The following is a 16,520-nucleotide window of genomic DNA, read 5'->3' as shown; positions in this document are numbered from 1 at the left end:
GAAATTGAGTTTGTTTTCGCTAACGATTCACTACATGATATCATAAATAACATCGCAAAATTTCCGGCTTCCGCTCTCAGATATAACTAATATATAACCACTTTATAACCAATATGTAACCATTTTATAACCAATATATCACCACTTCATAACCAAAACCCAAAAATTTTGTCAATATAATAGACTTCTATTGTATAGTGCTTCCTTCGCCTATGAACTTATGAAAAGTGATGGTACGTCATTTTGAATTTTATGTCATATAAAATATAACTATAAAGTCATAAATTTAATTATTCAAAATATTATATGTAAAGAAAAATTTCGAAACTTAAAATAACAATATTATCAAAAAATAATATAATAACAAAATTTAGCTCTTAATTTTATTGAAAATTGACAATAAACGCGATATTTTTCATATATGGTAAACCTTACAGAAGTAATAACCAAAAAAAAAAAATTAATAATCAATAGAAAAATTAAAAAAAAAAATAAGATAATAATGATTTTCAAAAATGCTTGCTAAATTAACCGAACATTAATTACACCTTTTTCAAAATTTTTATTAAAAAGGCTATCTTCACTAGAAAGCTGCTCCATACTTCATACACACATGCACCCTGAACTACAACCAAAGTCTTGCCAAAGAAAAAATCAAGAGCAGAAGAACAACAAAAATCTTTAGCGTAGAAATTTTAATTAAATTGTCTGTTGGTGACATTTTCATTCCAGGCAGTCAGCCAGAAAGCTAGTCAAAATACTGCACAACACTTGCAACTTCAACACCAAACTAACTGGTCACAAGTAAACATGCAAACACATATGTACGTATAGTAAAATGCAAGTAGACATATGTACACATAAACATACATACAAACATAAAAGTATGTGTAGAGATAAAATCGTGTGTATGTTTGCAAGCATAACAGCTGGGACACTGCAAAGCCATGTAGCATTTTTTAAAAATCTTCCACTTTGATTTGCCACTCATCCTTTTCCGTCCTTTTATAGATACATATGAAGTGACTTGCAGCCGCTTGCGATGCACAAAATTTAATTCGACTGTAGTGTATTTTAAATGAAAATGTGCATGCATGCATTTACAATAAATAAGTGAACACATACATGCACACTTTTGCATACAACTGCATTTTATGTACATACATACACGCACAGATATGTCGCACTAAGACTAGTGTGTGGACATTTTTACATGCTTCCGCATTTTTTTTACGTGAGTATGTATGTATTGTTGCATCCTTTTGTTGCACATGTTGTACTCACAGTTGTAAACACATTTACAGCGGCACTTCGCGTAAGTGTGAGTAACGAGACACGCCTAGGTCATTTATAATGGCCAACTTTTCGGGCAAGCGTCACAAAAGCAACAACACATTTGTAAAATAAAGATATATGTACATATGTAAGTGTGTGTTTACCAAAAAATCAAAATAAGTAGTCTGACTCTTTCTCATATCCTCTTGGTTTGCGTCCTTCCTCTCTGTAAATTAAGCTGTGTAGCCAGAAAAACGTAAACCTTGATTGCACCAAAATCCCCTACACACCGTTTCCACTCTGGAACTTAATTTTGATTCTGAACGATCTATTTATTTGGTTTGTATTACAGCTATATGCTATAGGTGTCCGATATCGCCGTTTCCGACGAATGAGCAACTGCTTTTTTCCGAAGAGGGCATCTTCCATAGATACTGATACTTAGTTGTATGCAGTATACATGATTTGTACTGCTCGCTAAAGGTACACTTCATTCGGGAACACGCCTAATCAGTATTATCTTACTATATTGGACTTGCGAAATAGTACGCCTACGTACTAAACCTTTAACTCTGTAGGGGAAAGGCCCTGCGATCCCGCCGCTAAGCATTACATCGCAGGGCCAGCTAAGCCTATTGGCACACGTCATTAGCTCGCAATTCGTGGCTCTAGCTTCACTGCTTCTTTGGTCTTCGGCTCTTCTCAGCTCTTGCAGTATCAGAGCTATCATCCTCCGATATTACACCATACACGTCATGTTTGCAGTGTTATTCGGCCTGCCATTTCCATCTCCAGACCCTGCTGCTCTGTTGTAAATCTCGGGCAATAGAAAAATATATGCTCCACATTTTCTCTACTGCTGCCACAGAAAGAGCAACTAACTCCATTGTCATGACCATACCTATACAGGTACTCTCTGAAACATCCGTGTCCTGTTAGAAACTGCGTCGTGTAAAAGCCTATCTCGCCGTGCTTTCGTTCCACCCACGATTGTACATTTCCGACTAATCCATCTTTCCTTTGCTGCTGTGTCCCAACGATTCGTCGACTTCCTGCCTATAATTTTGCATTTATCATAGAGAGAAGAACGTGTGCAAAATTTTTGTTCGATATCTCAAAAAGTGAGGGACTAGTTCGCGAATATATCGACAGACAGATATGGCTAAATCGCCTCAGTTCGTCACGCTGAACGTTTACATATCGTATATATTTTTTATAGAGCTGCTGACGTTTTCTTCGTGGCAAACTCATAATACCCTGTTCGGGGTATAATAAAATATATACTTATGAGTGAATATACCCGTATGTAGATGTGAGAGAGCAGATTTAACAACAATCGTCAATTTATTTTGAATATGAATAAAAAAAAGTTATTCCAAAAAAAATATTTAATATTAAAAATATATTTTTTATAAAATTTCAAAAGTATTACAGATACTGATTTATAAAACAAACCATATTTTATAATTTTTAATCCCTCTCTACCATTTTTAATGTAATTTTGGTTAAAAAAAGTCCTCCAATTCATAAAAGAAATCACAATCATAGCACAATACGCTTATTTGCAGGAATAGATTAACGCGCACTGTACCGTTTTGCAAGGATTAGACAATTTGTGTAAACGCGACTTTTTTCCTACAGCAAATAGAAATGACAATAGTAAAAACAAACACCAGCAAAATTCCAAAATGCTAAACAAAGACAGTTAGCTAACTTTCACGTAAAGCTCATTTACCGGACACAACAAACTCACACTTACACACACCTGCTTCATATATTTCGCTCTGTTTTTTAATAGCTTTGCAGGATACCGAAACTCGCACATATGCAGAAATCTTTGTTTGCATTTAAATTTCCCACATGCTCCGAAAAATATGCTTGTGCTTATAGCATATCCTCGTGTTGACCATGGCTGGCTCAGAACTCGCAGCTTCTACGTTGCCGCACGTTTTTGCATATCCGCATAGTTTTTGTGTTTAGTATTTGTGGGTTGTTTTTTGTAATTTCCTTGTTGTCGCAAGTTTTTTGGCTTTTGCTCTATCCGCGCGCTTGTGCTAACGTGATAATGAAAACGCTTGCGGACATTTGTACTCATATCCTCGTTTTAATCCTTTGAATGCCAAATGTGTTGTCAAGTTTAGCTCGACGCGAACACTTTGTGTATATTCGTGTGCTTATTTAATTCAGACATTTTTTTGTAACTACAAATAGTTTTCATAAAACTTTTATTCTTCCTAATAGGACTAATAATACATGTGGTTTTTATTGTGGAGTTTTGAGTAAGAGGAGAGAAGGAGAATAGGTTCAACTCAGTGGAGCTGTAGATGAATTTGGTATTCTCATGAAATTTATGCGGTTTTCAAAAGTAATTTATAGTTTCTCACATTACTTCTCAATATTAGGCAGAAAAACTCTTCTGGTTCGGGAAATCAACTGCGATAAAATTAAGTATTTGAAATCAATATTATCATCTAGGGAACTGTAATTGTTTGCAATATTTTGAGATTCTAGATCTACGCTCTCATAACTCCGCTACCTAAATTGACTTCGAGGTCAGAAATACGAAAATTTCTGTCTAGATTAACAACACCCTATAATACCATGTTCAGACCGATACTTAATCACACGATTTCGGCTGTTCAGTAGTTTATCCCACTTATTTTATAAATTTATCAAGATTTCGCCATACAGAAATGATAGTTCAAAATCGCTTCATCGAAGTGATTCGAAAAAATGCGTCCATTATTTAAAAGAATGCGGCTTTTATTACAGAATAATATATGAAAATATTTTCTTTAATAAATATTAAGCGATATGAATTCATGAATGACAAGCACAGCTGTTTTTTCATCTTTCCAACGGCAGTAAGAACGGACTGATTAGTGAAGGGCTTAAATGTAACCTAATCCCTTCAAATTTTCGGTCTGAACGTGGTATATTTTACGCCCTAAAAGTCAAACATCAGAGTACCTGGTTTCCTCAAATAATTTGCAGTACCTAACGCGACAAAACTATTTCTATCAATATCTAAGGGAATCTAATTTCCTGATAAAATAACGAAAATGTTTCGGTAACATTTATCAATCGTCGATTACTCCCTGATCTAGCAATAAAATCGGTACAAACACACACACTGAAATATTCCTTAACACAGTTAACATTTTTGAATTTATTTATTTAAGTGGTTCTTGGTCATTTGAGGCCATCAGTTCAGCCACTAGTCCCAGGCAGGAGCAACCCCGTCGGAACCGTGGGAGTGATTCTAATCACGATTGAATCATCATCCTGAAACATCATATGACCTTTTAATAGGGTAGAACGTCAGTTCACCTCTACTAAATGACAAATTTTCAACACCAATACCGCAGGTATATATACGAGCACGCGAATAAACTGTTTGAGAATTTAAGTGAGTAAGCGATAACGAAAAAAATATGTGATGAAATGAAAACCAAAATATATACAACAACACAACAAAATAATCAAGAACCAGATAAGACGAGTTGCCTTACAACATTACCCAAGCGCAGGTAGCTAGCTAGTCAAGATTTAAGTAATGTTTGTTAGTAATGCTTAGCATTAGCGTTGGTATGCGCGCATGGCAACAGCTGATTCCTCCCCTGACTCACATATTTCGGCTATACGCTATTCAATTCAACACGTGGTCCTTCATTTGTTGTTTTACTGCATATGTTTCAAATTTGTTTGCGCTTGAACGTTTTGTTGTTGCAGCTTGAATAATTTTATAATTCTTAGCATACTTAGGCATTGAGAATATTAAAACGGTAAATATGAAAATATATAGATATATTAAAAAAGTATTTCCCATACCGGGAATCGAACCCGGGCCTTCTGGGTGAAAGCCAGATATCCTAGCCACTAGACCATATGGGATATATTAAACTATTAGGTAAAACGCTTATTCGAATACGATATATAAACTAAATGTAGTTGTAGGCATAATACATATGTATACAAATATAGAAGAGGTTAGAGAATACGTAGCTTTTACATTTTTTCTTAAGTAGAACTCATTTTCGAAGCCAAGTACATTAATTTAAATTTCATTCACTTTCTTTAGTAATATCTACATACATACATTAAATTATTTTTGACTTTAATTTTAAGATTTATAGGTTTGGAGTTATAAAGTTTCTAATGTCCATTAATCATAAATTTGTGTCAGTGTTCGCAACACTGAGTGTGCAGAACTAATATAAAACTTTTGCAAAAGTCATATGCGTGAGTAATAAACAACATTGCTTATTAAAGATCTTTATAACAAATAAGTGCTTAAGTTCCTACCAAAGTATGCATGCCAATGCAGGGTTACTGTTTCTCTGATTCTAATATTGTACCAGAAACTCTTTAAAATTCCAGGCCATCATCTGGCGTTGGACTAAAAACTTTCTTGTGAACTACAACAAGTGTCAACACTCGACTGGCTGACCGAGTCCATATGTTGTTTACATATCCTTACAAGCCAGGAGAGTACCAAAGTGCATATACGGCTAACAACTGTTAACCCATATATATGTAAGTTTGTGTTATATATTTATATAAAATTCTTTAAATGCAGCCTTAATCGCCCACTAGTCCCAGTTTGGAGTGAGTGAGATTTAGTGCTTTACTAATAAAAAGCACAACTACTAAGCAAGCGAGCACCAAACGAGCGTGTACATAGAATGACATGACAAGCATACAAAAGAGGTCATTGATGTTATGCTGAAAATTTGAGATGACAATCAATGCAATGGGGTTAGTGAAGACTAGGTGGAGTGGTGTGCTTGTGTTGAAGTATTGTGTCGTATGGCGCCTCTGACCAGCAGCCAAGGGGCATCATTGGCCAGTAGTGCAAAAGTTGAAGCTACAACTGCTGTTGTTGATGGACGACAAGCAAAGGAAGTTTGAGATATTAAAAATGTATGAACATTTGTTTGGTTTATTGTTTTATTTGCCAGGATATGAAGCAAAGGATTGTTTGTAGTATGTAGGCAGCGCTCTTTTAGTTGTTCAACAATTGCTTTGAGATTTTTTAACTTGGTTATGGGCTTGTATGCAACTTACGCATTTATCCGTAATGTACGCGTACAGCTAGTAGTTGCTCTAGGCGTCACTATGGTAGAGTGCCTTTTACATACGAATCGTTGCACTCAAAGTGTTTGTTTATTGCATATCACGTCCTATTTCATTTGTGTCTAATATAAATCTGCGAACTTGGCTTTTACCTCGGCTTTCCTTTTACTAAATATTTTATCACATCTCTTATTGAATATATAAAATATCGCAAGTACCAAAAATGATTTAAAGCTTATGCGAATCATAAGAAGCTTTCTAAAAGTACGATTATTATGACATTACCTTTTTTATCGGGCTGAAATTCTTCATTTATTACCATAAAGAGTTTCTATCCGAGTAAAGAGTCTCAAATGGACAGTCTCATTTTGTAAAACCAGATCGAATATACCCAACTATACATTTAATACCTACGTGTATTCACGCCAAACGACTTTTTTTTTTTAAATCTGATTTATTTCTTTGTTTTCTGCTTTAACAGTTCTTATGAATTTTAAACTAAATAGAGTATTTTGGAGGCCAAAACAACAGGGCTGTTAAGTCTGCCCAGACAACGTTAAATCACCTGGGAACATACCCCAAGATCGTCTGTTACAGAGTGACACTAATGTAAGGAGCAGTAAGGAGGAAATTGCGTTTACCTATTATATTGAACTTCAGGAGTGATGTGTTTGGCTTGTAACGGCACAAAAACATGAAAAATGTATTTACTACTTAACTTTCAGAAAAGGGAGAAAATTGCAGGAAATGTAAGGAAGGAAATGCCTAGCAAATGGAAGATACAGTGTCAAAATGACAGAGATAATATAAATTAATGCGAAAGGCTCATCAATAGTTAGACAGTTGAACGGCAATGATGTTACTTGATAAAAGTGGGTGCTTTGTGGTTTCATTACGAATTGCGATTAGTATTTTTTTGTTACTCCAGAATTCACCTCTGAAAACCGTAAAGTTCAATTATGATAGTTCTTAGATCATCTAGTAACTTTCCTGACCCTTCTTATTTAGCCAAAGGCTTAGTAAAGGTTCACGTAAAACATAAACAAGTATATGTAAATATGGAGAGTAGAAATAGTTTTAAAGTTTGCTGACAATTACACGGTACCCATACTCATGTACTCCATGACGCCTCTAGGCTAACGGCAAACAGCAAACAGTTGAGAAAATAGAAACGCAAAGAAAAATGTGGCTTTCCTCCATGATGGCAAAACATAATTTGGACCAACAACACACATGAAAAACATAAACTCAAACAAGGAAGTAAACAAAGCTCACTCCAGGCTAAATAACTTACAAAACGCATGAGAGACCATTGAAGCTGAAAAGTACAAGTAAGACGACAAGTTGTTAGTAGACTTAGAAAAGAAAACAGCATGCCTCGGAACTTTTGGAGACTCAGTAGATATACGCAGCGAAAAATTGGGTGAGCACGATACGTTGGGATTAAACGGCCAGCAATCCCACATCAAGAGAGTAGACAGGCACAGTGCACAACTGTACAGGCGACGCACACCTTTGGGACTTGATGCTACTGAACCGTTCTGTACACAACAACCTGTAGAGCACTCACCTGCATATTCATTGCCCTGTAGACTTTTTCCTCTCATTTCCATTACTTTACCGTCTTTCTTTGTTGCACATCAGACACATTCAGTTTTCTTGCAGGCAATTGGAGCTACCTTCTCATTTCTTATTTCACTTTTACAACAAAGCGGCTACCGCTTGCGGTTTACCTCAGTATGTATCTGACCTTTTCTGGATTCACAATAAGAAAGAAACATTTGCCCCTCTCCCTTTTGGCGATCTGAGGCCGTCTGGATGGGGTCTATCTACTTACAACTTCATTTTGGTTTGAATGTGTCCCTGAGGAGCGAGCAGCCGACGGCAAAAAGGCGTCTAACAAACAAGTGAATGCAATTACGCATTTTGGGCATATACAGATGGGGTGCATATTCTATTGGTGGGGCTTTGGAGCCACACAAGCTCCACTGCCTTCCAGTCGAAAGTTCAAAGGCACTTTGCCCAGCACACGCTTCCTTATTGCTCGGTGTTTGCTTTTTGTGCTCTTTAATTGTCTTATCGCTGCATTTGTGGTAAATTATTTTTTAGCGAGTCCTTGCCCCGTGGTACTGTTCGCATTTTCTTTTAATTTAATTCATTCGTGGCGGCAAACTGAAAAATATTATTAACTTGAATTATTTATTCTATTGTTGTTAACAAATTTTTCAGCATTATGCCGAATATTTTGTTATTGTGTTAGCTTAAGCGGACAGGCCGTAAAAGAGCAATAAAAAGAGCACTAAAAACTTTTTCCAGCGCGAAAATTGAATTAAATTACCTATTCAAACCTCCAGCGGCACATGGAGTGTGAGTTAGCCACATTATACAGTTATGCTCACGTATTCCGTTTCCGTTGAACTTACTTTGTATGAAAACTGTTTGCAGTTCCTTTTTATAGTTCATAGATTTTATTGCAAACCTCATTTCTTCAAATTTCATAAATTTATTATAATTTCTCTAATTAAGTGTATTTGGGTTCATAACCGGTTTAAAAGATTTAATCCCGAACCAAATATAAATCCCGAAATTTCACTAAACTGCAAATGAATAAATATTAGTAAACTTTTGAAAATACAATCCCGAGAACACAAATATGTTAAACAAATATTAAGGGATGTTTTCTCAATGTCTCGTTAGCAATCTTCATTCAGCTAAGTTCTATTTAACCTTCCGAAAAAAGGAGTCTTAACTCCCGATTGTTTGCTAAGCAGTCATTGAGAAAACGGCGTAAGTAAGTAAGTTCAAACCGCAGCTCACAGGCTAAAATGAACACGTAAGTAGACTAAAATGTAAAATTTTTAATTCTTTTTGTGAACTGTTATTTAAAAAAAATAAAATAAAAAAAACGATTTTCCCATACCGGGAATCGAACCCGGGCCTTCCGGGTGAGAGCCGGATATCCTAACCACTAGACAATATGGGACTGTTACACTCATAGTCACATGGGTAACACTTTTACTGTAGGTGAGATATTTACTCACCATTGCTATTTTTATACACCACATTGAATTATGGTGAACATCCAAAAGCAGGTAGGGTACATATATATAGTCGACAGCATGTGTACATACAAAACAATAGGCTTTCTCTGCAGAAGCTGAGAAGATATTGAGTGTTTTGTTGAAGTAATGAAATCTGCCTAAGTATGTTATTTTTCCATAACTTTTACAGACGAAGAAATTTATATTTTTTTAGTAAATTAAGTTGTGTGTTTTAATTTCATAAAATGTTATAATATGTGAGTTTTGTGCTATATAAGTAACTAATATAGCGAATAGCGAATATAGAAATTATTTAGTTGGCTAAATATAAATTTTTCTGTAATCGAATCCTATTATAATAGTTCAGTTCTCTAACAGTTTCTGAAAATTTTTTGAATCTAAATCGCTAATGAATCAATCGATATTTCGGCAAAATCAATTTATTTTATTCAAAAAACATTAATACGATTTCTGCACGGTTCAAAAGCATGTCGAACGAGTGATTTAGCTCGTGGGCCGGTATGGCCGCCAGTATGCCGGTGCAAGCCTTTTGAATGGCCTCTACGTCTGCATAACTCTTTCCTTTCATGGGTCATGGGCATTTTTCCGAAAAGGAAGAAGTCGCACGGTGCCATATCAGGTAAATACGAGGAGTGGTTAATGCTTAAAATGTGATTTTTGGTCAAATAATCGGTCACAAGCGTCGATCAACGAGACGGATTCTGAGCCAGTTTTGGGCGTCAGTCAATTTGTGCGGAACAAACCGTGCACACACCTCTCGTAAGCCGAAATGTTCAGTCAAAATGCGATAAATCGTTGTTTTGGAGATGTTCAATTCCATTTCCATGAATTTCAATGATGATTTCGGCTGATTTTTTGTTGAATTCACGCACAGTTTCGATGGAATTTCCGGTGATTACGGATTTTGACAGCCCCACATATTGATCGTCATTTATGTCCTCACGACCTCTTTGAAAACATTGAAACCACTCGTGCACTGTATACTTAATCTGTTACTCATAAATTACGACATTCACTGAAACACGTGTCATATAATACTATTAAAGGAGTCATCAAAATATTGAGCCCATTGGAAGTTATTATGAAACAAGTTGCCTAAAAGGCAGGTGCTACATAGATTAGGTTAGGTTAAACTTGTAGGCTAATAAGCAACGATCAGTTTTGGTCCTTTGCGATACCAGATGGAGTTCAGTTCTTAGGTTCAAGAGAAGTAGTCATCCATTAAGAGGTCTGCGCTTGACGCGAATTTTAACAGACTCTGCGGCCTCACTATCGGCCACCAAAACCCAAATCGGTCAAAGTTTTCTCAAACATTTCCGCAAGCTTTCATACCAATTTTATGGTTGGAAGTCTTTAACCAACTCATTCATATTTCGTTGAACTTTCGAATGAAATACCACAACTAAAAATATTTAGTAATTACGCAATGACTCTTTATATTTGCGCTATGCGTAAATTCGATATTAATTTTTGAAATAACAACAAAAGCTCTCTGTAAGCATAAATCAGAAACTGACATTTAAATTAGCTTATAGTTTAGTTAATTGACAAACAAAAACCTTCGTAATTGACAAATTACAGACAATTGCTCAGTGAAATTCTGCCGCAATTATAAAATGTTATTAAAAAATTTCAGTTAACTGAATAATTTTACAGCACAGATGACACAATTAGTGCGAAAATTACTCGTGATGAATTAAAAATTGAGCTTACATACATACATATGTATGTACGGCAATATAATAACCAGACCATGAATTTGATAATAAATAAAAAGTGGCAGGCATTTTCATTGTCCGAGTATAAATTTAACGCCATTATTCAGATAATTCAGTAACATTTCTGACCTCATTAGAACAACACAAAGCTGCTCGCATCCTTTTTTCGATCACAATGCAAAAGTTCTACATTTTGACAATAGTTGCGGCCTTAGTCACACTGGCAGTGGTAAGTTCAAAAACAAATAAATAAATACTGATAGATATGAAAATAAGTCAAATAGCTAACACTATATCAAAATTTTTTGTGGCAGTGTCAATTGCCAGCGGACTTAGAGAAATTCCACAAAGCTTGCTTGGACGAAGCCAAAGTCACGGATGAGCAGATGAGGCAATTCTTTCAAAACGGCATGAAAGCTAGTGATGCCACCGAGAATATAAAGTGTCAAATGAAATGTATGATGCAAAAGCAGGGTATATGGAAGGATGGCGTTTTTGATACTGATGCCAAAATTAAGGAATTAGTGCAAAATCCAAAATTTAAAGCAACGGAAGCGGACCTAACGAAAGCTATAAATAATTGCAAGAATGAGAAAGGCGCAAATGAATGTGATACAGTCTTTAAGATTAGCATGTGTATCAAGGAATTTTTGACACAGAATAATCTCTAAGTTTTACGTGCAACGTGCTTTGTTTATTTTCTCTACACTGGATTGTTGGTCAATAATTTTAAGTAACTTTGGTATAAATATTTGTACATACATATTTCGATGTTTTCGACGTTTACATGTGTTAGTTATTTGGTATAAGGGATTAAAAAATGTTTAATTGTGTATATAAAAAATTTTTAAAAGCGTGTATTCTATCATACTTAGTAGTGGATTTCCTCCATGATTTACGCAGAAATCAAACAGAAAACATTATATAAATAACTGTGATATTTGTCCACAAATCTTTCGCATAACCTTTCTCTCGAAAACCGTAACGTCGACTCATCATATATTGTCATCGTCAATGCCTCTGCACCATATAGAAGCACGGGAATAATGAGTGACTTATAGAGTTTGGTTTTGTTCGTCAACAGAGTACTTTACTTCTCAATTGCCTCAGTCTAAAGAATGAACTCTACAAATCTCATATAATAACTGACTTCCTATCAACAGTAATTAATTCCTAAACACACTATACACTTCTTTAACTGTATGAATACACTCTACTAATGTCCCTATCATAAAATTCCAATTTATTAATTAAAATGTTTTTGCGGACCACTCAGAAGTCGTTTTATCCGTTGTAACCGAGCGATCATCGAAGAAACAACATTCCAAATTTGCCATAAGACAAAATTAGAAATGAAGTTCATAAACCTCACGCTGTCAGATAAAACGATATACCTCCTCATCGCGGGTGCTAATACTTTCGATTTGCAAAGAAAGTAAATGAAGACTGACTACAGAAATGATCCTGTGAAGTATAGTCTTAATTTTACTACGATCAGTGCGCAGTATTTCAACAAAAATACACACAAAGTGGTTGAGAAGTAAAACGCTACGAAAAATTACAAAAGCAATGATCGAGATATTTTTGAGATACGTATTTATTTTAAAAACAAAAGAAACTAACAAAAAATAACAGCTGCCTTTTTAAATAGAAGCTAGGTAGAACTCTCGTAACTATGAGATACTCAACCCTCACTAGCGCGCTACTAAGAGTACAGTGAGTCAGTAGGTAGCAATAATAGATAGAAATAACAACAATGCTGTGCGGAGAGAACTATCATGACATGACTATACCTACAGACTTACATACCTTTATATAGGCCTAGAAATACATACATATGTATCTAGAATTTTATGTGTTACGATTTTTTACATGTTTAGCCTCTACATCAGATAGTATTAATATTAATACTCTTTTTCATAATAATTCATAAAGGGTTTGTTGCTTTTGGTTTAATATTTATTCAAGGGTTACTTGACTTGTTCGAATTTTCACTTAATATAATCACGTGCATTATGCCCATTTTCACCAAATCATTACACAAATCCATACCTACCATAACTTATTGTTGCTGTATACTCTATGACATGCATACATGCAGTTTCCGCATTCCCCCCTTTTTATACACCGCAAATATTCTGTTTATATTCTCACATTGTTTGTTGGCTAAGTGGAAAATTGGTAATAGTATTAGAGTTGGAAGGAGCTGCTAATAATGAAAAAAAACATAAAATTAGGATAATGAAATCAATTACCATTTTCCACACATAGAAATATGCACCGCACATACAGATACTTACCTACTCTGAAGTTAACTAGTTACTAACTACTGTACAACTGTAATAAATTAGTAGCTCAACTACTTGTAGTTAGTTAACGATATATTTTCCATTGAAGAAACCAGTTATTTATGTATTGATGAAAACTGAGATGACAGTAGTTAGTTAGTTAATTGGGTTGGTCTGAAATCAACTAGTAGCGTAACTAGTTAGTCGCCGATATTTTTCCATAGAAGAAATCGGTTTTTTATGTATTGATGAACACCGAAATGACTGTAGTAGTAATAGTAGAATTTGGTTAGAAATATCACACTTTCAGGCTAGTTCCAAACTAGTTCTGTTCGAGTTCAAAAATGGTATATATACATAGTACATACATACACTAACTAAACTAAAAATCAACTTTAGTTTAGATTGTATTAAGCTCCACTGAGCTTTTATTGATTCACAATGTAACTTAGCTCTGTTTCTGATCCAACTTTCTGAAAATTGGATTTCGGATCATCGATTTGATTCTAGTTACAAACTAGTTTTTTTCGGACTAGTTTATTTTTTACTAACAGCTATGCACATATGTATATATGCGACTTATACCTATAAGTACACATAAGAAGGTAAAAAAGTTTGTAGGCCGTCCGTTTGTTCCAGGAATGAAGGCATTTGAAAAGTGGTTGATCCAACACAACAATGTTTTTGTTGTTTCGTGCACGTGCATTTAGCTCGTTGAAGCATTGACCGCAAGCAGTTAACAGCTGGATGAAATGACCGACTGCAAGAAGTCAAACGATACAAGTTTTATTGCACACAAACAAAAAAATCAAGGTGTGGAGACGAGAATTCGGGCCAAAGTATCAAACATAGCACACATAGAACATTCTTAGAATACCATAAGGAAAATTATCAACAAGATGCAATTTTAATGCGAAAATGTTAAAATTAACGTATGTCTTTTGGCAGCAATGCTATGTACCAGATCTAAAGAAATCTCCATTAACTCAAATCTACATCTTTCTTGTGAGTACCAGCAAATTATTTTGGAACTCGCTCTAAATATCTTTGGTGCGATTTCAAAAGAAAAGTAAATACAATTTTATAGTGCTTCAAAAATTAATTATTAAAGGTTTTTTTAGGAAAATTTTATATACTTTAACCAGCGTTAAAATAGCCTCAAAATTCCTCACATTCTCGCGTTTATAGTAGCGCCAGCTGCCACACCTCTATTTTCAGCTGGATGCACGGATTAGGTTGCGGTCATCGATGGCTTGCTTTAATGGCAAATGTGCATGCAACGTCGATGACTGCACTTTCAAACATACATATACAGTATATAAGTGTATAATTTTTATTGAAAGTGCTCCAGTTATTGTTTACTTTTCCTTAGCTGACTTGTGAAAGAGTTGAAGCAGTCAGCGCTGTTTGCTCACCCATAGTCAGTCAGCTCCAAATGCACGTATAATCATATGAATTGGTCACGTGATTGTTGGAATGCGAATTTATGTACATACATATGTACAGTGTGGTAACCCAGTAAAGCTTAGGGGCTAGACTTTTGATAAATTTTTATATTATTTTGAAAAATTTATATGTAAGTATTTCTACCCTACCATATTACCTTAACGTAACCTATGTAAGAATTTTGGGACTCTTTCTAATGCATACTACGTTAATACTTATGTACACAAGTATATTTTTAATTCATTTACAATAAGTTATATATGTATATGTACATATAACATTTTCTAATAAATATTTATTTTCATAGGTTTTAAGAACCTAACTTTATAAATGATTTAATTTTTAAATTGAATTTCACTTTCATATTTAATTGTAATTTTAGTTTTAATTTTCTTTTTAATTCTAATTTAAAATTTTTAAATTGTAATTTTAATTTTAGATTAAATTTAAATTTTTAAAATTATAATTTTAATTTTAATGTTTTTAATTGTAATTTTAAGTTTAGTATTAATTTTAATTTTAACTTTAGTTTTAAATTTAATTCTGTATTTCATTTTAATTTTAATTTAAAATTTAATTTGGATTTTAATTATGTTTTCTTCAAAAATTAATACTTTTATTTAAGAACATTAAATTTAATTTTAGATTTAATTTTAAAATAAGTTTTAATTATATTTTTTTTTAATTTTAATTTTACTTTTATGTTTTAATTTTAGTTTTAAATTTAATTCTATTTTTAATTTTAATATTAATTTTTTTTAAATAATAGTTTTAATTTCGATTTTAACATTAATTTCAGTTTTAAATTTAATTATATTTTTCATTTTAATTTAAATTTTAAATTTAATTTGGATTTTAATTATTATTTTTTCTTCACAAACTAATTGTTTTATTTAAGAGCTTTAAATTTAATTTTAATTGTAATTTTAGTTTTTAATTTAATTATAATTTGATTTAAACCTAAGTTTTAATTATAATTTATTTTTATTTCAATTTTAATTGCAATTATTTTCAATTTTAAGTTTAATTTTGATTTTAAATATGTTTCTGATTGCAATTTTAGTTACAGTTTTTTAATTTAGTAGTAAATTTAATTAAATATTTTTCTTCAGAAAGTAATTATTTGATTTAATAACTCTAAATTTAATTTTAATTGTAATTTTACTATTAATTTCAATTTTAAATTTAATTTTGATTTTAATTTTTTTAATTTAATTTTAATTAATTTTTGGTTTCAAAAATTAATTATTTTATTATATAACTTTAAATTTAATTTCATTGTAAATTGTATTTCAATTTCAATTTTAATTTTAAATGTTGTTTTAATTTCGATTTTAATTAAAGTTTTAATTTAATTTAAATTTTTAATTTTTGTTACTAAAATTTAATTGTATTTTCCACAGCACAATTGTTCGCTGTGCATTTATTTACTTACATTTTTATGCACATACATACATCCTCAGTATAGCTATTTGTATATGTATGTATGTGTGTGTGTCTGTTATAAAAAAGCTTAAGTATACACTCCTGCAACTGTTAATGGACTTTACTTTTCCAAGAAAGTGCAGCCATTACATCACTTGCCACTAATTCCGATTCCATTATATTTACGTTATGATTTCCTCACACACACACATGCACCGACTTACATATAT

At 33.2% G+C, this 16,520-nt stretch overlaps 1 protein-coding gene and 3 non-coding genes across 4 annotated transcripts; 1 reads left to right on the top strand and 3 right to left on the bottom strand.

The window, feature by feature from the left end:
* Positions 1–5,097: 5,097 nt before the first annotated feature.
* Positions 5,098–5,169, bottom strand: Trnae-uuc (transfer RNA glutamic acid (anticodon UUC)). Its single transcript has one exon. It is a non-coding gene; the product is annotated as a tRNA-Glu (tRNA).
* A 4,093-nt stretch (positions 5,170–9,262) lies between these two features.
* Trnae-cuc (transfer RNA glutamic acid (anticodon CUC)) lies at positions 9,263–9,334 on the bottom strand. The gene has a single exon. It is a non-coding gene; the product is annotated as a tRNA-Glu (tRNA).
* A 1,896-nt stretch (positions 9,335–11,230) lies between these two features.
* Positions 11,231–11,984, top strand: LOC126756203 (general odorant-binding protein 56h-like). Its single transcript, XM_050469084.1, has 2 exons — positions 11,231–11,360; positions 11,446–11,984. Exons 1-2 carry the CDS (start codon positions 11,307–11,309, stop codon positions 11,800–11,802), a joined length of 411 nt encoding a protein of 136 aa, XP_050325041.1. The 5' UTR covers positions 11,231–11,306; the 3' UTR covers positions 11,803–11,984.
* A 414-nt stretch (positions 11,985–12,398) lies between these two features.
* On the bottom strand, positions 12,399–12,612 carry LOC126757722 (small nucleolar RNA U3). Its single transcript, XR_007666785.1, has one exon. It is a non-coding gene; the product is annotated as a small nucleolar RNA U3 (small nucleolar RNA).
* Between the last annotated feature and the right edge of the window lie 3,908 nt (positions 12,613–16,520).

This window comes from Bactrocera neohumeralis, chromosome 4 (assembly GCF_024586455.1).
Source record: "Bactrocera neohumeralis isolate Rockhampton chromosome 4, APGP_CSIRO_Bneo_wtdbg2-racon-allhic-juicebox.fasta_v2, whole genome shotgun sequence".
Taxonomy (NCBI): Eukaryota; Metazoa; Arthropoda; class Insecta; order Diptera; family Tephritidae; genus Bactrocera; species Bactrocera neohumeralis.
Note: the sequence above shows the minus strand (reverse complement) of the source record. Positions and strands in the feature narration are given on the sequence as shown.